The following is a 23,236-nucleotide window of genomic DNA, read 5'->3' as shown; positions in this document are numbered from 1 at the left end:
GCCTTGGGGCGCAGCTCGGGCACGCGCACCTGCCGGTGCCCCCGCCACCCCACCCCACCCCCCCCCGTCGCCCGGCGGGTGGTTCCTCCCGCTGCCCGCACGCGGCGCTGCGGACGAGCCCACGCGGGAGGCGTGCGGGGGGCGGGCAGGCGCGCGGCCGGCGCGGGGCGCGCGCGGCTGGGCTCGGCTCGGAGCGGCGCGGAGCGGAGCGGGCGGCGGCGGGGGGAAGATGGAGGGAGCCTCCTTCGGAGCGGGCCGGGCGGGGGGGGCCATCGACCCCGTGGATTTCCTCAAGCAGCCGCAGACCATCCTCCGGGTGACCACCTGGGTAAGGCGGGACGGCCGTCCTGGCGGGGGAACGGGGCCGCGGGGCTCGGCACCGGGCAGCGCCCGCTGCAGCGGGCAGCGCCCGAGCGATGTGCAGCGCCCGCTGCAGCGTGCGGCGCCCGGGCGATGTGCAGTGAGCAGGCAGCGTGCAGCGTTCGTGCAACGTGCGGTGCTTCTGCAGCCGCGCGGCGCTGGTGCAGCCGTGGCGGGTGGTGGCCAGCCGTGCGGCGTGGGGCTGGCCGGCTCCCGTGGGTGTTTGCAGGGAGATTCCTTGGGAACGGGGCAACGTGCAGCGGGTGGATGTGCCGCTGCCCCGTACCAATTCTGTCCCTGGCGCTTGAGCAAAGGGCAAGGGGGTGGGATGTAAATCAGGAGGCAGAGGACAGTTTCCGTCCTTCCGTGCCCCATGCGTGTCAGTGCCCAGCTCCCCCTGTTCTTCTGAAAGGATGTCATATTTTTTGGCCGTTTCCCATCTACGAGTTCCTGCCGCGGAGCAGAGAGCAGGAGGTGGAAGGAGGTGCTGCCGCTCAGGGAAGGCTTCGCTCGCCGATGGCCCGTGAACAAGCGACACGGGAAGCCGTGCGCTGATGCTCACTGGGGCCGTGGTGCCTGGCTGCTGAGGCGTAAGGGCAGCCGCTGATTCGCCTCCCCCAGCCTGGCCTTTACCTGCAAAGATCTGCAAGTGTGCGTGGCCCCGGGAGGTCCGCAATGCCTGGCCCTTCCCAGAGGGCCCCGGTGGGGAGAGTCTGCCCGGCTCTCGCTGCGGCCGGCTCCTGGCTCTGGTGCTTGGCCGGAGGCTGCGGGCAAGCCGCGCTGGGCCTGGGGGGCTTGTGCTTGCCCATGTCACACTCCCACTGTGCACGGAGACCCTCGGCTGCCCGTGCTGGTTCTGTGTCACCATCAGCAGTGCCAAATGCAGGCAGTGAGCGAAGGAAAGGTGTGATGAGAAGGTGCTGCCACCCCGGCTGCTTTCCTGCCAGCTGACATGGCGGGTGCGTTTGTGGGGTTCTCTGGGGTGGGGTGGCCCGGCTGAGGCCCTGTACAGCGCAACATGGGAGCATGTGCTTATCTTTAAGCACATGAGCAATTCCAGCTGCAATCACATGCTTAAAGTTATACCACATGCTTAAGTGTTTTGCTGGATGGGAGCCAGCGTGCTTTCCAGGGCTCTGAGAAAGCCCCCGACTCCATTACTGGAGAAGAGAGGCCAGGTATGGGTCTGGAGCATTCAGCTTGGAGTGCATGGGGTGTTTTGGCAGGATTCGGGCACCTGGCAGCAGTCATTTCCTAGAAGCTTTGCCTCAGTCCAGAAAACTTCATCTGGATCCTCCTTGGTCTTCCCTGAGGTGCAATGGTAAACTGTTGGCAATGGTGTTGGCTTTGGGTACAGTTAGCTAAATTGTTGACCCGCTGATGGTGAGTTAGGCCCCTTGTAAAATAAATCTGCCACCGTGCACCCAGAGAGCTCACCGTCCTTGTTGTACAGAAGAGGATCGGATACTGCTGGGAAGCAGGAACAGAATATGGAGAGATAAAATAAAAATTCCAGCTTAGAAAATATTCATGCATGTATTCACTGGCTGGTTTATTCAATGGTAAAGTCACTCGTTTCATGGTTTTGCGTTCACAGGGAATCTGTGAAAACCGAGTGTTTGCAACTACAGAAACGCATCAGCTTAAATCTGAACAAGCGCGGGGGGACTGACATGGATGAGTGTGAGATGTGCTCTGTGCTGTCCCAAGCGTAAATGTTTGCAGTACTTACGAGTCGGCTCCAAAGTCCGCTGAGCTCAAATGGATTTTTTTGCTGGTTTTGGCGGGCTGTGGATCAGGCTGTGGAAGCTCACATTAAAAGCCCTTTGGACCACTTTGCCCAGGTCTCACGTTTTCTGGCAGATCTGGCGGGGACCCTTCTCCATCGCTGCTCCAGCTTGGGGGTTCAGAGCCCCAGCTGGCATTCGCTTGGCTGTTGCAGTCTTGTCACCAGTGTCTTAAACCCGTTCAGCATTTACGGCTCCTTCCCAGTGTGAGCAGGGACTTCAGGCAGGTGAGAGGCATGAGTGCAGGTTTCCTTCCCACCTGCCTGCATGGCCATCACTGTTTCTTGCAGGTTTTGTAAAGCAATGTGTGTCCGGGCTCCTTCTGAGTGGTTTGGCTGCTCTTGCCAGATGGGACCCATGTCAACACGGAGAGCTTGGATGGAGGTGGCAGCCAAAAGGGTTTGCCTGCGAGGTCTCTGCTGCCTTTCTATTCTGCCCTGACACTCGTAATTGCTGCCCCGGCAGAGCGCGGCAGTGCCGAGGCACGTGGTGATGGCTGCTCCTTTTCGCACCATGCTGGCGGCCAAGTGGGCAGCCCGGACCAACGCCCCGCTGTGACGCTCTCTGATTTACAAAGCAAAGAGAAACCTTCCCAGGCTTTCCTGCCTGCTGTCACGGCGGAGACGAGCTGCCTGTGCCTGCACTAACAGCCCTGGATGGTTATTCAGAAAGCCCTTGACTGAGGCTTTGAGGATGACCGAGTTTAGGTGTTGGGATGGGTTTTTTCACGCGGTTTTCCTTCCTGTGCTTTGTTGTTGCAACTTCTTAAAAGTCTTTAACCTGTGCAGTTGGGTCAAACCTCAGAGACGTAACCCTTGCTGCGCCTATGACGTTACATTCCTTTTGTGGGAAGAGGAGGGTGCTGCCTGAGATGGGCTGGTTTGAGTGGGAGTATGGGTGATGGAGAACCACCACGAGACTTTGGGGCCAGCCTCACATGCCTGATGCGAGCCACTCGGTGCCGATCTGGCTGATGGCCGTTGCTGGGATTTCACAGCAAGCTACCTCCAAAGGAGGGTCCAGCTCCGTTTTGTGACTCCGTTAGCTGCTTCGGGGCGGGGTGTTCAGACCTTGTGCTGGCAAATATCCAAGGGACTGGATGTAAGTGATGGTAAAAGGGGATTCCTGATTCTACCTCACACAGCAACCTCTCCCTGACAGATATAGTAATTCTGAGTATCTGAAGGGAAAAAACCACTCTTGGCTTGAGCTGTAAAATCAAAAGCTGGAAAGAACCATCTAACAGTTCCTCATTCATCTCTTCCTCCTCCGTCTGATGCAGTTTGTCAGATGAAGATGTGATCACTTTTGTGGTTTCCTTTTGAGACATTTTTTGCACAGCAAAACAAATTCGATCTTCATGAAGGATGCCCGCAGCATCATGAGTTCCTTCCTCTGTGACTGCCAGCACCAGCTAGACTTCTAAGTGGCCACACAGCTTTGCAGGGGCATTGTTGATTTAGCGTAGGTTTAGGTTTGACTTTTAAAAGCAGTTCTGGAAAATATTTTCAGTAATTCCCGTGAATTTCAGTAAGAGCAACAGCAAAAGCGTGGTGCCCGGTCCCTCCGGTGCAGCCCACTCTCGCCTCCCTCCACTCACCCAGCCGTTCCTTCTGCCTCTGTGGAGCTCAGCAGGAGATTGGGCCCTGATTTTACTACAACTTAGAGGAATACTTAAGTACTTTCTTTAAAATGGTTGTTTCTTTCTCCAGTGACCCCCCCCCGTTACTGCCTGTGTGACCTGCACAGCTGGATAACCTTGCCTGCAACCAGCATGTTGGCAGCTGCCTGACACTGTCTGCTGCCTTTTTCTCTTGTTTCTTAAAGTTGAATAAATTTATAGTTCATCACCTAGATCACTGGAGAGAACTTTGTCTATGCAGTGTTTTATCTCATTGGCCAAGTATTTTGTTTGGGTTTTCCTTGCAATAGTCTTATGCTTTTAAGAGAAGAACCTTTATTAGGGCTCTGAACTAGGGCAGCAAATCTGATTACTTAGCGGCGGCGTGGCAGCAAAGTGGCAGTCCCTGTAGCCTTTGATATGCGGGAGGGAACTTTCATGACCAGAGGTTACTTTGGCTGAGATCCAGCGAAGTCTTTATGTGCTCGGCTTTGCGCTGGTACGGGTCTTAGTCCGTAATACAGCAGATCGTTGTCTTTCAGCAAGGCAAATGCGCTTTGGTGAGTTGTGACTTCGGTAAGGGATGTGCCGGGTGGTGGTTTGATGTATTAGGAATAGGTGGTGGTTCTTGGAGGGAGGGAGCGTTCCCTTTCCATCCTGGTCCAGGTTTGTTTTGTTTCTCCAGAGGGATGGAGGTATTTGTGCTCATGGTAAAAGGTGTGTTTATTTTTATTAGAAAAAACAAGCTCAGGATTGAAGAGCCAGGCAGCAAAGAAAGAAGAATATGGCTCCGGGATTGTTGCTACCCTGCACCCTCAGGACAGAGCACTTCTGAGGAGTTTCACACCTGGGGTGAAGCTGCAGGTGTGCTGGTTTGAGGTTCTGTGGGGCGTACGTTTGGGTCTGCAGGGCTACCACACGCAGCTCTTGTCAAGAGTTGGAGTTGGAGCCTGGAAAGCTCCCTCACTGGAGCAGACCTTGCCTGCTCCAAGCATCCTGCAGACACAGATGGAGGAGGTTTCTTGGCGTACCAAGCACCGAGCTCACCTCAGGAGACATCAACTTGGAGCCCCAGTGCTGCAAGCTCCGAGTAGCTACCATGGCATTCAGGGGTTTCACGGACTCTAGAGCACTTGGGGCTCTTAGAGAAGAGCTGCAAGGCTGGTCGGGCACTTAAGGAGCTCATGGCGATGCTAAGAATCATTAGCGTGATCGTAGCTGCTCTGGACTTTGTCTGGTCTTGGCTGCTTTTCAGTAGAGTCACCAGATTTCCGTCTTAATTCTCTCTTTCCGCGGGCTGTAGATTAAAGGCAGAACTTAAATTTAACATTTTTGGTAATGGCATTATACAGAAGTTTCCCTGCATCTGAGCTTAAAATGCTGCTAAATTATCATTTTCCTGTCATCACTGGTTCAAAATGCTGCTGGTTTGCCATGTGCTCAGATTGCATTACTCTAGTAATCTATTAGGAACTTTGAATGGGCGCTGTGTTTCAGCCAGCATCTCTTGCCACACTAGAAAAAGTAATTCAGTAAAAATCGATCATCTGGTCGTCAATATGCATCCTTCCAAAGCTGATTAGCCAGGTAGACATGTCCATAAGCCTATTATGGCCAGCATCATACCACCTTTCTGTGCCAGAAACTGCGCCAAGTCTTTCCTTTGCGGTCGTATCCATAGCCCTTGTGGGAGATCTGGCAGTGCTTAAAGTAGTTCTTCAGTCTTCACGCCCTCCAATAAATTATGTAGATCTGTGCTGGAAACTTCCCTGTGACTGACAACTGTAAAGATAAACTGGAGAGGGACACGGGACCCAATTCCCCCAGAATTTGAGCTTGGTGGGTGTTGAAGGAGGCTGGCCCTGTGCCAAGGGTCTAACTCATCCCTGAGCAGAGTATCTGCACAAGGTATGTATGCGGCTCAAGGCAGGGGCTTATCTGGGGCTTATGAAAACACGCAGTGCTGGGCAGGATTTGGTCTGTGCTGATTTGACCTTAATTGTTTTCCCTTCTCATTTGCTAGTCCATCCTTCATTTGCTGGGTGGTGGCTCGAGGAGGGGAGGGTGCTGAGCAAGGCAGCATCTGTCTCACTGATGCGAGTGTTAGAGCGGTGAAGGATCACCCAGACCTTGGTACCAGCTCTCTGTACGTGCAGTTTGTGCCTAACACCATTGATTGCGAGCTACAGCAGAGCAAATTAGTGGTGGATTATTTTTCTCCATGCATTAAATTTCCTTGATGTTGACATTAATGGTTGCTTGCGTGTGTAATCAAAGCAAGGTTTTGCAGTCTCCTACAACCCCACACCTTCTGGTAATGTTTTTTTATAGGTCCCAAATCAAAGTGCAGTGCATCAGCAGTGGAAACATCTCACCTTAAAATGGCTGACAGTTCACACACTGAAGCTTTCAGCTTGTGCTCTCTTGCGTTATTTGCTTTTTCTTTTCCTTGCGATGGCTGTGCTCAGACCGCATGTTTTAGGTGCCTGGGCTACAGAAAGCTAAAAGCAACGTGGATGAAAAATGTGTGTGTCCTGGGGTCCAGCCGGCTCAAGCCCCGGGAGGGAACACGGATCTGCAAAGTATAATTACAGAACCGAGCCAGGCAGCCTGGCCAGCCACCTTCTTCCAGATGGTAAAAATCTGGTGCGGAGAAGGCAGCCGCGGGTCTCCCAGCTTCATGCACACCTAAAATGGTGCCTCCGTCGCGGGGCCCACGGGCGACCCCAGCGCCCGGGGTTCCTGCGAGGATCTGGCAGCGCCTGTAGGTCCCGAAGCCTGGGCATGAGTGCCTGGGCATGCAGAGCAAGAGACTGCCCTCTCACGCTCCCCCTTGCCTTTTTCTGGGTGAAAAGAATGAGATTTCACTCGGTCTCCTGCTGCAGGGTTGCCGGCGCGTCCGTGCTGCTGGCAGTGGTCCCGCCGTGTGCCGTCACCTCCCTGACCCAACAGCACAGCCCCTGCGGGGGCATCCACCAGCACGGGGCACGGTCCCCTGGATGTAACAGCCATCGCCAGGGAGGACAAAAGAGGCAAGAGGTCTCGCCTAAAATAGGGTGAAACGGGAGGTGGGCAGCAAGCAAGGAAAGCGGGCGAGATGTGCATCTGGGTCCAGTACTTTGGGTACCAAAAGCAGCCTTGGAGCTGCAGGCTCCTGCCCAGACGCAGCCTCCAGCCTCGGGTAAGCAGCGTCCCTGGGGTGCTCTCCCGGGTTTTTAGGGTGATACTCAAAACCCCTCTGGATTTGGCTTTGCACCAGCCATTTTCCAGAGTCAGTTGTGGCCAGCATACCCAGACCCTGTCACCGATCGCTGCCGAGACCCGTCCCTTTGTTCTGCATTACAGAAACGCTCGCTGGCCTGGTGAGGTGTCCCCTCTTGCACAGAACCACAGGATCACTACGGTTGGAAAGGACCTTCAAGATCATCAAGTCCAACCATTAATCCAGTGCCACCATGTCCCCTACACCATGTCCTGAAGCGCCACATCGACATGTTTTTTGAACACTTCCAGAGATGGTGACTCCACCACCTCCCTGGGCAGCCTGTGCCAATGCCTGACCACCCTCTCGGTGAAGAAATTTTTCCTAATATCCTATCTAAACCTCCCCTGGAGCAACTTGAGGCCATTTCCTCTCATCCTATCGCTGGTTACTTGGGAGAAGAGACCAACCCCCACCTCACCACAACCCCCTTTCAGGTAGTTGTAGAGAGCGATGAGGGCTCCCCTCAGCCTCCTCTTCTCCAGACTGAACATCCCCAGTTCCCTCAGCCGCTCCCCATCAGACTTGTGCTCCAGACCCCTCCCCAGCTCCGTTGCCCTTCTCTGGACACGCTCAAGCACCTCAATGTCCTTCTTGGAGTGAAGCTTGGAAGCAAACTTTAAGCTGAGGGAACTGGGCAGCTGGCTCTCATTAAGAAGTGAGGTCCCTGGCTTCTCGCTGGTTTGGTGTAACACAAGCTCCCTCAGCACACGCAGCTGATCTGCGTCATCCTGGGTCCAAGCACTTCATGCATCTCCCTGACCAGTGATGTTCTCCCTCCCAGGGGTGTGACTGAAGTGTGGCTGAAGTGCAAGTCTTAATGGAAAAGATGAGAGAAGACAGCTTTCCTCCTCCCCATCCCTCCCTGCAGCTGAATGCAGAGAGGAGCAGTAATGGTCCTGGCCATGTGCCGGGATCTTCCAGCCGCTCTCTGCTGCTGCGTGCCGGGGAGAGGCAGGGCTGAGCAACCCGCATGCCAGGCCAGGAGACCCTGACCTACAGGCAGATTTATGTGAAGGCTTTGGCAGGGGGGATGCAATTTCATAGTGGGGTGGCTGAAGGTAATCCAGTTTTATTACTGGGTCTTGCCCTGGTTCACCCAGCGAGAGCAAAATTTGTTCCTGGTTGTGTTGTTCAGCTGGAAAATGGAGTGCCCTGTGAATGCTCCAGCTCCTTTGCAAAGCCTGTGAGATATGGAGGAGACCCATTAGAAAGCCGGATGGGCTTGGGATGCAGCGGCTTGCGCGGCAGATGCCCCTGTGCGGTGCGTGCCATTGACCTTGGCACTTGGTCCTGAGTGCTGTCACAGCCCTGCCTGGTCACGGGGCCTGCAGGTTTGGGGACCGACCTCCCAGGCAGGAGGAGGTGGGAGTCGGAGGAGCGCCTCTGGAAAGCAGGATTCCTGCACCCTTGTTCAGGACCTGTAAAATCTCCCTTGCGGTGAGAATCTGACCTTGTATTTTTGCTTTTAAGTTTCTGATGAACTGGTTGTGGGTTTGAGCAAGTGCAGTTTGTAGAGGTGACTGGAAAACGGCACTTGTTTTGCCTGAACTTTAAAAAAACCCTTTAAAAGGGTTTTATTTTCCCCCACCTACCCACAATTTCTCAGTTTTTTTTTTTTCACCTGTTCTTAGAAAGACGACGCCAAATCTATTCTCATTACAGTGTTTTACCAGCACCAGTTGTGGTTTTTTTAAGAAAAACTATAAAATTTCAGTCATGGGGGGAGGGAGAGAAAACCCATGGAAAGACTTATTTTCACTGAAATGTGTTTTGACAGGAGTATTTCAGCCAGTGCTGTTGTTTTGAGCGTGTCTATCAAATGCATGCGCTTGCAGTTCATTACCATTTTGGCCTCCCGAGAAGAAGCCACGCGTCCCGTGTTGCCTGCACCAAAACGCTGCGGGCAGCGCCCGGCCGAGGGGGTCTTGCGGGTTGTCCAGCCACAAGAAAGATGCTTAACTTCGCAAAACCCTCTGGAGTTTGACGTTAAGCAGTGAAATGCCTGTTCTTTCCATCTCCACCCCAGAGGAGCTGCCTGAGCATCCTCTGTCGACAGCCCCAGGTGTGCAAACCTGCGTGCAGGCAGCCAGACACCCTGTCCTGCAGCGTCCTTAATCGTATTTATGGGAGCCCTCCCTCAGCCACCGCAACGGGCACCTGACAGCACAGAGAAGTAGTCCAGGTTGTTAATCCTGGGAGGACTAAGTAAAACACTTATCAGAGAAGCTGAGTACAAGTTTGCTGGCCTGCCAGAGAAATAATCCCATGGAATCAGAGGTTCTCAATTATTCATGTTTTCCAGAATCACATTATTTCTTCCAGGGCCTGTTTTATAAATGCTGCTGCTATTTCTGATGGTAAATAACAATTTTGCATTATTTATGAACAGATTTTTACAACTGCTGATATTACAGCTGCTGCCAAAGCACTGGGAAAATTATTATTACTGTTTGTTGTTGTTTCTTTCTTACAATGCAACCCTCTTGTTCTTTGCATGATGATGATGCGCCCGTCGTGGTGTGACAGCCCAGCGCTCCGTAAGTGCGGCACCAGCGAGGAAGAGGGTGCAAAAGCAAGCGGGTGGCTCGGAATGTCAAGGTCATGGCTGGTGCTCGGAGCTGAGAGAGCTGGGGATGGATGGAAGCAGGACCCCAACAGTGGGTAAATTCAGAGAGGAGGAAGATCTGATTATCGCTCTGTGCCAGCCGTGGAGAGGTCTGCGGGACTTTGAGGTCTGCTTTCTGTCCCGTTAGCACTCCAGAAGAGATCAAGGGTTACACCTGAATTTTGCAGATGCACATTTAGAAGCCCACATTTCTGTCGTTCAAGGACAGGCTAATTCCTGGGGCTGAGGAGCATTTCCAGGGCAGAAACCTGCTCCTGCTGCCAGGTGGGACGCATGCTTCCCTCAGCTAAGCAGGCCATGGAGAGAAGGGGCCGGCGCAGAGCAGGTGGGGATCTGGGCAGCGATGGGGGTACATGAGGTGTTTTGATGGTAAGAGCCCCAAAGAGCTGCAGCCGGGACCTGCAGCCGAATCCCTGGGGGATTTTGCAGGACGTCGCCCGCTCCCGGCTGAGCGGCCGTGCCGGGCAGGACAGCCGCCCTCTCCGGCCCCTGCCGACAGCGATGCTGGGCATCGGGGGAGCTCTGCTCTGCGGTCAGACCCCTGCCTTTCATTTCCATCCAGTGACGGAGCGTTTTGGGAGAGCCTGGCTGCATGATTCCCTGCAGCCTTGTCACACGGCAGCGCGGGGGTCACCGGGCTGGATGCAATGTGTTGTTCCTCCTGGACATCCTCAGGTGCCAGCTAAATTAGCAAGCAGGTTTCAGAGCATCTCCACTACCTGACACAGGCCAGCTCACTGCTGGCCTGAATTTTAAGTGCTAGAAGCAATAGGAGTCTGCTGTCACCCACAGAGCTGCTGGCTAAAAGGGTTTAAAGATGAGCCCTGCCCTCAGTTGTCCTGCTGGTGGGTTTCTGGAGGCGGAAGTGAGCATGGCGCAACCTGCTCATCCATCATGTGCTTGCAGGTGTCAGCATGAGAAGCTGGTGGCAAAGTCCCAAGCTTGGGGTGCTGGGGTGGCTGCTTGCAGGAGCTCCTACACACCTGACGTAGGATGTACTCCAGAGACTCTGCTTCTGCTCATCATTTATTTCAGATGACACCCGACAGAGAAAAAAAAAATTCCTCACCAATCCCTTCACATTCTAGTAGCTCAGTCCCTTGCAGATCCTTTTCTTTGTTCTCCAGTTTGGAGGAGACTTAGTGGAGACGGTCTGAGATGTGTTTGCTAATGGGACACTTGCATTTGTGAGTAGCTTCAGGCAGGAGAAGCTCTGGCCCAGGTTCACCCCAGCGCAGGGAGGAGTTTGGAGAGAAATCTGAATGACATCCTTCAGGGCAGGCAGGAGTGAGACGTTTGGCCAGTGTTTGGAAGAAAATGTCTACCACGACATTATGTTAAAGAGTATTTAGAACTTTCTGAGTGGTTTGCTCATAGTGACTTCTGCCCCGTTTCACCCAGCTCTGCTAACGCTGCGCTTCGGGGGGCGCGGGGCTGTAAGAGGTGGCCCACAGCCGGGCATCAGCCGTGAGGTACGGGTGACTTTGCAAAGGCCACCGGCTGCAGTTTATCATGTGGCTCTTCGGCTGCCGCCTCTGTCTGTCGCCTGTCTCGGTCTCGTGCACTTCGTGCTGTGCTGTTACTGCAGAAGATGTAAGCGGGGCGTCCAGAGCAGGAGCTGCACCGTACCCCGAGACCCCAGCTGCTCCCGGGCAGCCGCTGTGCCGGCGCGTGCTGGAGAAGCCTCTTATCTCTCCGCTTGCATACGTGGCCTCCGGCTGTGCCGGCGGGGTGGGGAGGCGTGCAGGGATGCGTGGAGCTGGCGCTGGCAGCGAGGCACAAGATCAGAGGTTCGCAGCTTGATGGAGGGGAGCCTGCACACCTTGTTTCCCTCCCTGCTCACAGCCTTGAAATCCAAACGGCGGCACAGCACTTTCTAGGCTCTAACGGAGCAGGCTCCAGAGCAAATTACAGTGCAGCTGGTCCCACAGCTTCTGCTTGTGCCTTTGGTGTCGGAGGGATAAGGGAATTGCTTTAGCATGCAGCATCGTTTATGGTATTAATTTAGGCAGCCGGCTGCATGCTGCCGTCCGGCTCCTTCCCTGCCTGCAGGGACATGAAACACCCTCGGGCCCAGCGGTGGGACCTGGGCAGCCACCAGCAACCCCCCTGCCCTTTCGATCCCTCGCAGGGCTGAAGCCAGGCCACCGGATAGCGGATGCAGGCGCTGCATCCTTCAACTGCTGCTAAGCCAGGTAGAAAATTGCCCTGTTGTTCGCAGAGCAGCCTGTCCCCCTGCCCCGCTGCGCCCAGCTGAGCTGCTCCCCACCTCCCTGCGCTGCCGTGTCCCGTCCCCCTCCACCGGCCTTCCTGGCCTTCCCCGGGTCAGCCTGCTCGGCAGCTCTATCTGTAACTTCATTGCTCCCCGCTCCGCAGTGACACAGCGGGGCTTAGCAACCACAGCCTGACAGCGGAGAGCAAAACGAGCAGAAAGACTGTGCAGACACCTGGCCCATCCATTTATTTTTTCCCCTCCCCAGCCTGTCTGGAGAATAACATCTCTTAAAATACTCAGCAAACCAAGCCCCTGAAAGGCAGACAGGCTCACAGCGAAGGAGGACCTAGGTACCGTCCACCAGCCCATTGCTTGGGGCCGCCAACCAGGCGAGAGTCGGGATCTGTCTAACGAATGCCACGTTGCCATGGAGTCAAAGACAGGATTGAATCCAATTACGTTGCTGTTGGAAAATAGAGTTAAATGTAAACAGCAGCACTGTGTTTTCTCCTTCCTTCTGCAGATCTTCTCCATCGTGGTGTTTGGCTCCATCGTGAACGAGTGCTACGTGAACAAGGACAGTCAGCACCCTGAGCTGCTCTGCATCTTCAATGAGAATGAGAGTGCCTGCAGCTACGGCATTGCCGTTGGCATCATCGCCTTCTTTGGCTGCATCTTCTTCTTTGTCGTGGACCTCCACTTCCAGCAGATCAGCAGCGTGAAGGACCGCAAGCGGGCCGTCCTGCTGGACCTCGGCTTTTCAGGTACGTCTCTGGCTTTGCTGTGCTTGCGAAGGACGATGCTGGCTCCATGGGCAGCGCGGGGTCATTGCTGTGCCCTGCAGCTCCACGCTTGTGTCCCCCCCTTGTCCTCCCACAGCGTGCCATGACTCATGTGCCTCAGTCGGGGGGAACAGGGGTGGCAGGTGGGTTGTCCCGTCCAGCCGTGAGCTCAGAGGCAGCAGCTGGTGTGTGGCAGCCTGGGGACAGTGGGGTGTCCCACTTGTCTGTGTCACTTCGGCAACTGGCGACGTTCGCTGAGCTGGGTTTGCTGAAGCCACCCAGAGAAGTGAGGCTTGGTGGTCGCACCTCAGAGACCAGACGGGGCGTCTTACCCTCCCACATCTCCTGTTTCTGGCTCAAGCAAATGTCATTTCATCAGCTACATCTGGGTCTGTTTTCGCTTTGTGTTTGTCTGTTTTGGAACAAAGCAGAAACACGCTTCTACATACCACTGTAATCCCCCGCTGCCTCCAGGGCTGCGGAGTGCAGGTGGGGCTGGGACTCCCGAGGGCTGGCACGGCACTTCTGCACCGTCCTGAGCCCCTTAACCTGGGGCTCATCCAAGCGAACGTGAGCAGGTGGGATGCCTTGAGCCAGGAGAGGCCGACCTCCGCGTGGCTGCTGTGGTTGTTGCCTGGCTGAGTTTGCAGCTGATGGTCTCCATTTCCAGGCTCTTGTGGTAGCAAAGTCTGAAGGTGATTTATCCAGCACGAGCATTGCTGATGGCTCTCTGGTCCCAAATGAAAACATCCGTCATCACCACCTTGCACTTGCCTGTTGTTAAGGATGTTCTCTCCTTGCTGGAAGCTTATTTCCGTAGTGGTAGAGCACCGGCATCCAGCCTTTGTTAGATGGTATTTACAGTCCCTTCCATGGGGCTCGGTGCCTGCAACCCTTCAATTCAAACGGAGGGGGAACATCACATCCATCTTCTGGCTGATGCTGCGTGTCGCGATGCGAGGCTGTGATCCTCCCTGCCTTCCACCTCGTACCAGCCGTTCTCTCCCCTGCCAGGCGTGTGTGAAATGGTACTGCTCTCAATCTCTGCCTCATTTCTCTTTTGCACTTGTCATGCATTGCGTGCTTTCACGGGCTTCAGCAGCGAGCTGGAGAAGATGGTTTCTGCCCCACAAAGCCTCTGCCATGCAGGGCTTGTGCTCTGCCCTGGAGAGGCTGTGGTATTGCACCAGAGGTGCTGGTAAATCCACCCAACACAGCTGTGCTGCCGGCGGTGACACTTTATTGCTCCAGGATCACCCTGGGTCAATGGGTGTGCTCTGGGTGCATCATGTCTTCAGCCTGTGTCCGGGCAGAGATATCCTGCTCCCTCGGGCCATCCCCTCTGCGGGCTTCTTGGTAGAAAACAGGCAAGCCGCTTCCTTGCTGGTGAAAAAAATCAGTCATTTATGTGCAGATCATATGTACACAAGCCTGTGACCGACACGGTGTCACCTATCGGGGTCTGCAAAGAGCAGTCTTCCATAGCTTCCCTCCAGCCTGGCATTACAGAATCACAGAATCACAGAATCATTAAGGTTGGAAAAGAGCTTTAAGATCATCCAACCATCAACCCAACACTCCCATGCCCACTAAACCGTGTCCCGAAGTGCCACGTCTACACGTTTTTTGAACACCTCCAGTGATGGTGACTCCACCACCTCCCTGGGCAGCCTGTACCAATGCTTGACCACACTCTCAGTAAAGACATTTTTCCTAATATCGAGTCTAAACCTCCCCTGACGCAACTTGAGGCCATTTCCTCTTGTCCTATCGCTGGTTACTTGGGAGAAGAGACCAGCACCCACCCCACCACAACCCCCTTTCAGGCAGTTGTAGAGAGCGATGAGGGCTCCCCTCAGCCTCCTCTTCTCCAGACTGAACACCCCCAGTTCCCTCAGCCGCTCCCCATCAGACTTGTGCTCCAGACCCCTCCCCAGCTTCGTTACCCTTCTCTGGACACCTCTGTTCACGCTGCCTGGTACGTCTCCCTGCCAGCTGCTCCTCACCTTTCTCGCTGCTCTTGTACAATCCCTGCTTAATGAACCCTTTCCCACAGGGCACCCTGGCAAATACTGCGCTGAAATCGAGCTTGATGCTCGTATAAACGGGAGCGTTGTCCAGGGCTTTTGTAATGAAGTCCGTGGTCACAGGTAAACACATCTCTAGGTCTGTTTTTTGCATCTCCTAAGCCCAAATTCAGCGAGATGCTGCTGATGTGCAGTTGCCCTGTTGGCTCCCGGGGAGGGTGCGGGTCCCTGGGGTCTGGAAGGAGGAATTGGTCAGCCTGGTCCTTCCCCATCCCATCTGACCCCGCTTGGAGCGGCGGGTTGGACATGAGGCACTCAGAGGTCCCTTCCCACCCAAATCCTGCAGCTATTCAAGCAACAGCACAAGCCATTAGCTGCACACGATGCTTGGTGTGCAGAGCACTCTTCTGCTCTGCGGACAAGCAATGGGTTCATTTCACTGGGAGATGTCAGAGCGGGTTTCTGCCCAGTGTATTTTATCCCATTCCTATTGCTGTGCCTTCACTTTTCTAAAATTATGGCTGCCCCAAACCTTTCTTACAGCCCTGCTGCCATAGCCTGCACACCCACTCACGTGGAAGTGCCAGGCAGTTGGTTGTTCCCAGAATAAGTGTCGATACAGGCAGACCCCGCAGCAGGGATGAAGTGCAGGGTTTCGCTGGCACGTGAAGCCTCCGCATCGCAGAGGTCGCAGCCCACCGTATCCCCTGTGCTGCTCCTGGCAGCCTCGGGCACTGAACCTGCCAGGAGGCAGAGCTGACCCACATAATTTGCCTTGTTTAACTACCTCCACGTTAATGACCCCTGGAGACTTCACCCGTGGGACTTTCTTACGCTGTCCCCTTCTTTTTTCCTCCCCACCAAGGATGGGATGCATGGTTTCCTCCTTGTTCCTTGCAACTATTTCATCTTTTCTCATCCTTTCTCTCCGTATGTGATCTCTGTGTTATTGCTTAATATAAAAGCTCAAAATGCATCTGGGAAATAACCAGATGAGGAACGTGCTTGGGAACGAGACAGCATTGCAAACCTGTCGGGGGGTGAGAAAAGCAGGTCATTTCTGGCCCTTTGCAGGGGTCACCCAGGAGCCTGATGCTGGCTGCCAGCAAAGCAGAAGTCAGCCGGCAGCTACTGTCTCTGGGGGCTGTGGGGGGAGTTAACGAAAGTGTTAACCCACAACTTTCTTTTGCTTGGAGGAAAGAGGACTTGTGCATCGGATCAGTGGCAGATCAGAGCCACCGAGCCGGCTAGGAGGTAACGCCAGGGTGCAGGCAGCGGTGCAGGCAGGGCCACCGCGCTGCGCAAACGGCATTTGCGACTTTCTCTTCCATCTGCTCTTACAGCTGCTCCCGTAGACACGCGCTTGCTTGGGACCAGGCTGTAATTATGGCTGTAATGCATCTTTCCTGGTGTTTGCACTCTGTTGTCTGCAGATGCTAAAATGATAATTAACTACTGGCTCTTGCGGTGCTTCCTGGCGTTCTCCTTATCCCCAGCATGCTGACAGCGGCAGAGCTGCTACCGTGCCTGCGTCCAGCCGGAGTCGGGAGCGGCACACATAGCCCCACCACGCCACTGGCAGCTCAGCCTTCTTCCTGAGGTTTTAAAGTACACAGGTAGCAACAGACACCTCCAAAACGCACGCCTACACCTGACGCTGTAAATGCAGCGGGGGCTAGAGGCAGGCACTGCCAGCCCCTCTGCGGGACCGTGCGGGTGCTGGACGAGGGCACAGCCCCGCTCCCCGGCGAGGTGCCGGGCGCGAGGGGAGTCAGCTGCCTGACTGATTCACGTTATCGGGTGCGAAGTTTCATCTCGAAGGAGTGCTAGCAGAAGGTGATCACAAATGAAAATAAGTGCTGGTACAGAAACAAAAATAGTTCCCGTAGAGCTCCCTGGGAGGTCTGATCTCACACGCAGGCGTGTGTCAGTCCTCCAGACTGGCTGGTGTTTCTGGAGGTGCTTCCCGTGCCTGACCCCGTCTCCTCCGCTGGCAGCGATACCTGCCTTCCCACTTCCCCAGGACACTGGAGGGAATCCTTTTTCTTCTCAGGGATCCAGGTAGAGCTGGATGTGGAAGGGAAAGGCTTGTCTCTGCGTTGCAAAACCTCTGGGAAGTCCACCCAGGTAGCAGCAGAAGTGAGCCCAGGTAGAGGTTTCTGGCTGAAGAAGCTAATGTTTTTAAGCACGGGGAAGGTCAGTGTTTTGCATAGCTCAGTGTTGCAGAGGAAGCCCGTAACTGCAGTACCCAGCGCAGCCGGTGCACATTCGGAGATGTGCATGATGTCATTTTAACCCTTGAAAACCCTTAGAAGACACCAGTGGTAGATGGGGCTTTGTGGTGCTGGTCGGCAGGCAGTCGCCGTGTCACAGCTGTGACTCGTGCTCCGTGGTGGGGTCCTGCCCCGGAGCATATTGGGGGGGACCTACTGCATGAGACCAAGTGTTAAACAAACAGGCCTCCCAAACAAGCTGACCCTCTACAAACCAGTGACACAGCCTAGACCTGTTGCAGAGCCCCCGTGTCCCTTGGTGCCAGCACCGCATGGCCCCAGAGCTTGTCCCTGAGCATCCCTCTGCTCCCCACAGCGCGGCTCAGAGTTCACCTGTGGGGAGCTGCTCTTAACGTTTCATCTCTGGTCTTCTGATTTCCAAACACTGCTGTCTCCAGGAAAGTGCATTTTTGAGCGAGACACTCCTGACTGAGGCTTGCTGCTCGAGCACGGGAGGGCAGCGCTCCCCGCTGCCGTGGCATTTGCTCCCCGAGTGCCCGGAGGTGGCAGCGCGGCAGCAGTGCGGCATCTGGAGATGTGGTTCATCATCTCCTGCACCGAGACCTGCCGGGGGACCACTGCCCACCGCGCTCACCGCACACTGGCTGTCTGAGCTGCAGTTAACGCCGTATCACATGCGTCTTCGTGTCCACGTTTAGGGGTTGGGTCTGCTTCCCCTAACGGGGACCAGCTGCTGGTAAAGCCCCGTTATAACAGAGCTGGGGAACTAGAAAGCATCTCTGTCCCTGAGGCTGACCTTTGAGGAGTAAGGTCCAGAGGTCTCGTTTAATGCTGACGAGGAGTGGTCATCCTAAGGGGAAGTGAAAATGTATATGCAGAGATTTGGGGCGGTTTTGGTGGCAGGCATTAGCTGTATTTGGCAAAATGAGGCTGTTGTATTAATCTGTAATTTGGAAAAGGAAAGCCTGGATGATCCTTGCTGGAGGCTGTGTTGCTGTGAGGGCAATTCAAGGGCTCAGGTATGGCCAGGCTGATAAAAGCATCACTGGTTGGGAAGCCCCAGGCCCAGTCGTGCAAAAGAAGGAGACGAGGAGAGTGTCTTCTTAAACCACAGTTGAGAGCAAATGCTGAATTAAAGGCGAGGTGTGCGATGAGCCCTGTAACTCACACTGGATGGGGATGCACGCATGCATTTTATATCGTACTTGGGAACAACTGGCAAGATAAAGGGGAATAAAGGAAGCTTCTTTTCTCTCCCCGCAGTCAGCCTGTGCTTTGCAGCCCCATGGGACTGGCAGTGTGGCGGCACGTACTGATGTGCTAGTGACCTTCGGGAAGGCGCTGGGTAGCTCAGCGTCCCCACGTGCACTGGCACCCAGAATCGGCCGGTGGGGGGGACCTTTGTGCTGGGGATGCTCAGGAAAGCTGGAGTCCCTTAAAACAGCATTATGGAAGACTCCAGCTCGTGCAGCTCCTCTTCCCAGTGCTAGAAAGCATCACTGCTCCTTGCGCTGTGTGCTTGTGGCTTGATTCTTGACTATTTTCTGAGCTTCTTGGCATCAGGCAGTGCTGTTGGCCAGTGATTGAGTTAGGGGAGCTGCAGCCCTATCTTGCTCAGCCAGCTTTGGTTCCAGTAAGGAATAATCACCAGAGCGTTTTTGCTCAAACCCGCAGAGCCCAGAGAGGCTGAGAAGAGGAGCGCAGTCGGCGGAGGGCAGCGGGGACGAGCAGAGCTCTCTCACGTGCAGCCTATGTGCCTCTGGGCTCCATGGGCAGCCCTGCCGCGTCCCTGCCCTGGGCACGGTGCACGATGAGCACTTGCTCTTTTGCTGCGCTCGTGGGATGCACTGACGTCCCAGGGTCGCTCGTGATCCCCGTGTTCGGAGCAGGGGTTAATCTCAGCCTGTCCATATTCCCGGGTGATTGTTACTTGCTGTTTTTTAAGCTCTCCAGCTGTGTCCTTGGACCAAGGCATAGCCCGTGGCAGAACGGCTGCAGCCGACTCCTGCGTCAGCCGAGCAGCCTGCTGCTGTTCCCAGGAGCGCGGGCTTCTTCTGGCTGAGGCGTGCAGTGTCCAGCCCAAAGTCTCTAAGAGCCCGTGGTGTCCAGGGAACAGAGGGAATGGCGGGTCGACACGCTGGGGTGCTGGAACTGAGTTGGTAGCCCCTCGACACCTGTGGGCAGGCTGAAATCCCACAGACTGTGAGGACTGCATGTCCAGAGAGGGTGTGCTGTCCCTGTAGGTCTTTGAGATCAGGTTGAGATGTAGGTGAGCTAAACTTCACAACACACTGGGTGACCCTACCAGGTTCCTTCCATCCCTGTTTTTCCAGCAGTTGCAGATCAGCCTCTTTTAAAATAGCTCCTTTTGGGCCACACCACAGGCCAAGGCACCCAAGATCACTGTTGCTATTTGAAAATCTTGATGACAGCGTGTTTGTGCTTCAGCAGACGGGGGTTCTTGCAGCAGAGGAGGCGCTGGGCAGCGGCAGCACTGACCAGCTCTGTTCTCTTTCAGGTTTCTTGTCCTTCCTGTGGTTTGTAGCCTTCTGCTTCCTAGCAAACCAGTGGCAACGGACGACGATGAGCAAAGGGGTTTCACAAGGAGCAGACGCCGCCCGGGCAGCAATTACCTTCTCTTTCTTCTCCATCATCGTCTGGGTGAGTTCAGCTTCGGAGCTAAGGTGGGGAGAGGAGAAACAAAACCTGCTCTGGGCTCAGCATTGAGCTGGGAGGAGGAATCTGGGGGCACAGTTTGGAGAAGTGAATCCTGGTGGGCAGCAAGGGGCTGTACTGAGGAAACCTGCGGTCCCTCTAAATAGAGATGAATCTTGTGGTTTCTTACACGGGAAGCATCAGCTCAGTCCCCTCTCGCTGGGGAATTCCAGACTTCCCCTTCTCCTGTGGCTGGAAAGTTGCGTTCCCATCGAAAACGTGTCACCAGCCACGAGCTGCCCTCATTTCAGGGCCTCATTAGACCCCTGGGAGCGGCTTGGTTTGAAGCAAACCAGTCCCCAGGAGCAGATCACTGCGATGAGCTGGTCTCACGGGATGACGTGAGCCCCCTCAGGCTCACCAGCTCACGCTTAGGGGAAGCCAGGCTGGCTCTCCTGCCGAGACAGGGGCTTGCAGAAACCCCCTTTGCTCCTGCTTTTAGGCTCCGTGCATCCCCAGGGCCGTACAGTGGCAGAGGTACGTTTGCCAGGGGTGTGCCAAACCCTGCGGACCCCTTGACCGCAGCTGCTGGACCCCACCTGTGCCCGCGGATGGCTGCGCCGCTCGGGGGGGCTCCTGCTCCGGAGGCTGCGCGCGGAGGAGCAGGGATGGCCCCTGTGTCACCGCCACCCTCCTCCGGCTTTTCGTGGGTAGAGCACACCCAGGATGTGCACTGGTTCCACATTGCCTTAAAAGAATTGGGGCAAGAGATGGTCTGAGGCTTTCCAGCAGCAAGCCTGGCTCCAGTTACTTTCCAGTTTAACTGCTCCCCGCTCTATTATTATCCAAATAAATCTCTTTTAATCCCAGCTCCCCCACAGCTCTTCTCCACCGCTGTTTTGCCAGAATGCCTGTTTAATGCAGCCACCAGCAAAGGGCATCGGGTGGGATGCTCTCCCCCATCCCATCAGCATCCGCTTCCACCCTGGGGAGGTCAGTGGAGATGCCGGTCCCCTGCCACCAGCACGGAGGGTGGCCGGGGTGCGGGGTCGCACCAGCAGCCCCTCTGCTGGTACCGTTAATAAACCCAGATGCTCTGCTTGATCGGCACACAGCCCGTGCTGGGAGCAGGCACTGGGCACTGTTAGGAAGCCATTCTCGGTGTCTGCGGGCGGGTTTCCCCCCCCCAGAGCCTGTCATTTATAAACTAATTGAATTGTTAATGAAACCTCCAGAAATAAGAGCGAGCGTGGTGCGCTTGCAGCTCTGCCACCCGCATTCCCCATGGTTTGCGACCTGAATACTGGCAACCTGGAAGAGGGTGAAGGAGTCTCGGCAGAACTGACCTATTTTGCTGGCCCGGGACTTGGCAGCTTTCCCTCCCCACAGCAGATGGGTTTATTGGTGCCAACGGTGCCAAATCCGCAGGGCCGGGGACCCGAGCCCAGGCTGCGGCCCCCACGCCAGTCAGAGCTGTGCAGGGTCGGCCTGTCACACGGAAATGGCATCTTTAGCATTAGGGGTCGTGGTTCAGGGTTGTCGTAGCGCTCGGCTATGACGGAGCGGGGCCAGCAGTTGCCTGGGACGCTGCGATGCGCTCGGTGCTTTGCGGCAAGCCGGGGGGCACGCGGGGTCCTGGGGGGACGCGGGGAGCTGGTCGCAGCGTTGCCACCCCCCCCAACCCTCCTCCATCCCGCGGCAGGTCTTGCTGGCGGTGAAGGCGCTGCAGAGATACCGCCTGGGGACGGACATGTCGCTCTTTGCCACCGACCAGTTCGCCACCGACCCCAACGCGGCGTACCCCGGCTACCCCACCGGCAGCGGCATCGAGAGCGCAGAGACCTACCAGAGCCCCCCCTTCACCGAAACCTTAGACACCAACCCGAAAGGCTACCAAGTGCCAGCGTACTGAGGGGCGAGGGCCGCGTACCAACAGACCGAGTCCGACGGTGCAGTACACTTAACCGGTTGATTGCAAATGTATTCAGTCCCATTTCCTTAATGTGGCAAGTCAGTGCTGGGTTCCTTACTATTAGCTAGTTGTGCAGTGAATTCTGTACAGTGGTATTGGTTCTTGTCTTACCTGTCCAAGGGTTTTATAAAAGCAGTGTTCCCTCTAAGTCAGAAGGAAGAAGGTTGCTACCACATCACCTCCACGTGGTGAAAGGTGAATAAATGCCCTCTCTGAGGCTTGACACCAGGCGGTCGGCGTTGGGCTCTGCTGGGGGCCTGGGAAAGCCCCGAATACCTTTTCCTGTTAGAAAACGCAGTAGCTGAGGAGTTGCTATTTACCTCGTTCTTCCCAAGCTAACACAGAATCGGTCTCGTGGTGGCGAGGGTGGGTGGGCGGCGCTGGGGAGATCGGCCCTTTGCTGCTCCTGCTGCAGAGCTTTCCTGTACGTGTTCCACGGAAAGTGCCAAATTCACAAAGAAATAAGTGGTGTCTGTGTTACTTTTATTTGTATATATTTACTGTACAAAAAAAAAAAAAATTCCAAACGGGTGTTTCAAGCTTAGCTTAGGATGCGAGCGGCACGGGGGGTGCAGTGGGTTGGGGTTATGTTGAATATCCACGTTGCTTCTACGCTTCAGCAGGGTTCTGGTTGAGGATGTAAAAAGTTACTGGAAACCAGTTCACCAATAGTTGGCTGCTAATGAGGAATAGTCTTTCATCAGCGGAAAATACAGCACGGTGCAGTTCCACTTCTTCTCCAGGGGGTTGGGAAAGTTTGCAAAATTACAAGTAGTTTCTGGTTGGCAACACTGAGCACTTACTCACGCTCAAACTCCGAGCCGCCAACGCAAAAGGGGTGGGTGTCTCAGCAACTCAAAGTCCAAGTCAATTAGGAGTGGCATTGAACTTGTGTTTTTATACTGGGAGCAGCCACCATCTGTCATCAGCTGCAGCAGGACCTCGGGTGTGAACGTAGGTTTTACCCTGCGGTCTCTAGAAATGAGGAATTCAGACGGAGAATTGGAAAGACTTTACAGGCCGTTAAGGTCCATCATGTGCGGGCTCACGGCCCCGGGTTTGCAAATAGTGGGAGAAGAGAGTGAATGAAAAGCACCCAGGAAAGAGGCTCAGGTTTGATTTTCAGCTGCAAAATTCCTGCTTTGTCAAAAACAACTCAGTGTGCAAAATCCAGTAGCTCCTCGTCACCAACCTGCCTGCTTTCCCTGCCTGTCTGCCTGTGCCGTGGCGGCGAGCCAAGCTATCGGTCACTAAGGACTGAGCAAAGGAGCTGAAACTTGAATTCCAACCAGCTTGGTGGCAGCTCCGTCTTTAGAGGCCCCCGGCTCTCCCGGCGGCTGGCGAGCCGAGGTTTCACCTTGCCGGTTTACGCCAGCAAAAGTCACGTGCTGCCTTCTGACCTCGTGACAAGCAATAGTTACCGGACTGCCCCAGGTCTCCTTGTAGCAAAAACATCCAGCAGCGGTTTTGTCATCATTATCACAGCTCATTCCTGCTGCTAGATTGCAAATAATAAATGCATTAATTAATAAGCAGCAATCTCATCACGAGCAGTCATTATCAGTGACAAAATGCGTTACTTGACTCCCCTACTATTCAGGCCGGGTTAAAATGTGCATTTGCAGCCGCGCTGGCTTTGCTGGCGCCGAGCTCCTCCGGCTCGCCTGACGGCACCGGAGCCGCTGGAGCTGC

The 23,236-nt window shown here is 55.1% G+C and overlaps 1 protein-coding gene across 1 annotated transcript; it reads left to right on the top strand.

Moving 5' to 3' along the window:
• Positions 1 to 229: 229 nt before the first annotated feature.
• On the top strand, positions 230 to 21,484 carry SYNGR3 (synaptogyrin 3; the record flags this gene model as incomplete). The annotated part of the gene is made up of 4 exons (XM_082006673.1): positions 230 to 328; positions 12,398 to 12,638; positions 19,436 to 19,578; positions 21,275 to 21,484. The coding sequence occupies 4 exons, from the start codon at positions 230 to 232 to the stop codon at positions 21,482 to 21,484; spliced, it is 693 nt and encodes a 230-aa protein (XP_081862799.1).
• Positions 21,485 to 23,236: the final 1,752 nt, after the last annotated feature.

This window comes from Phaethon aethereus, assembly GCF_964289735.1.
Source record: "Phaethon aethereus genome assembly, chromosome: 15".
Classification (NCBI taxonomy): domain Eukaryota; kingdom Metazoa; phylum Chordata; class Aves; order Phaethontiformes; family Phaethontidae; genus Phaethon; species Phaethon aethereus.
Note: the sequence above shows the minus strand (reverse complement) of the source record. Positions and strands in the feature narration are given on the sequence as shown.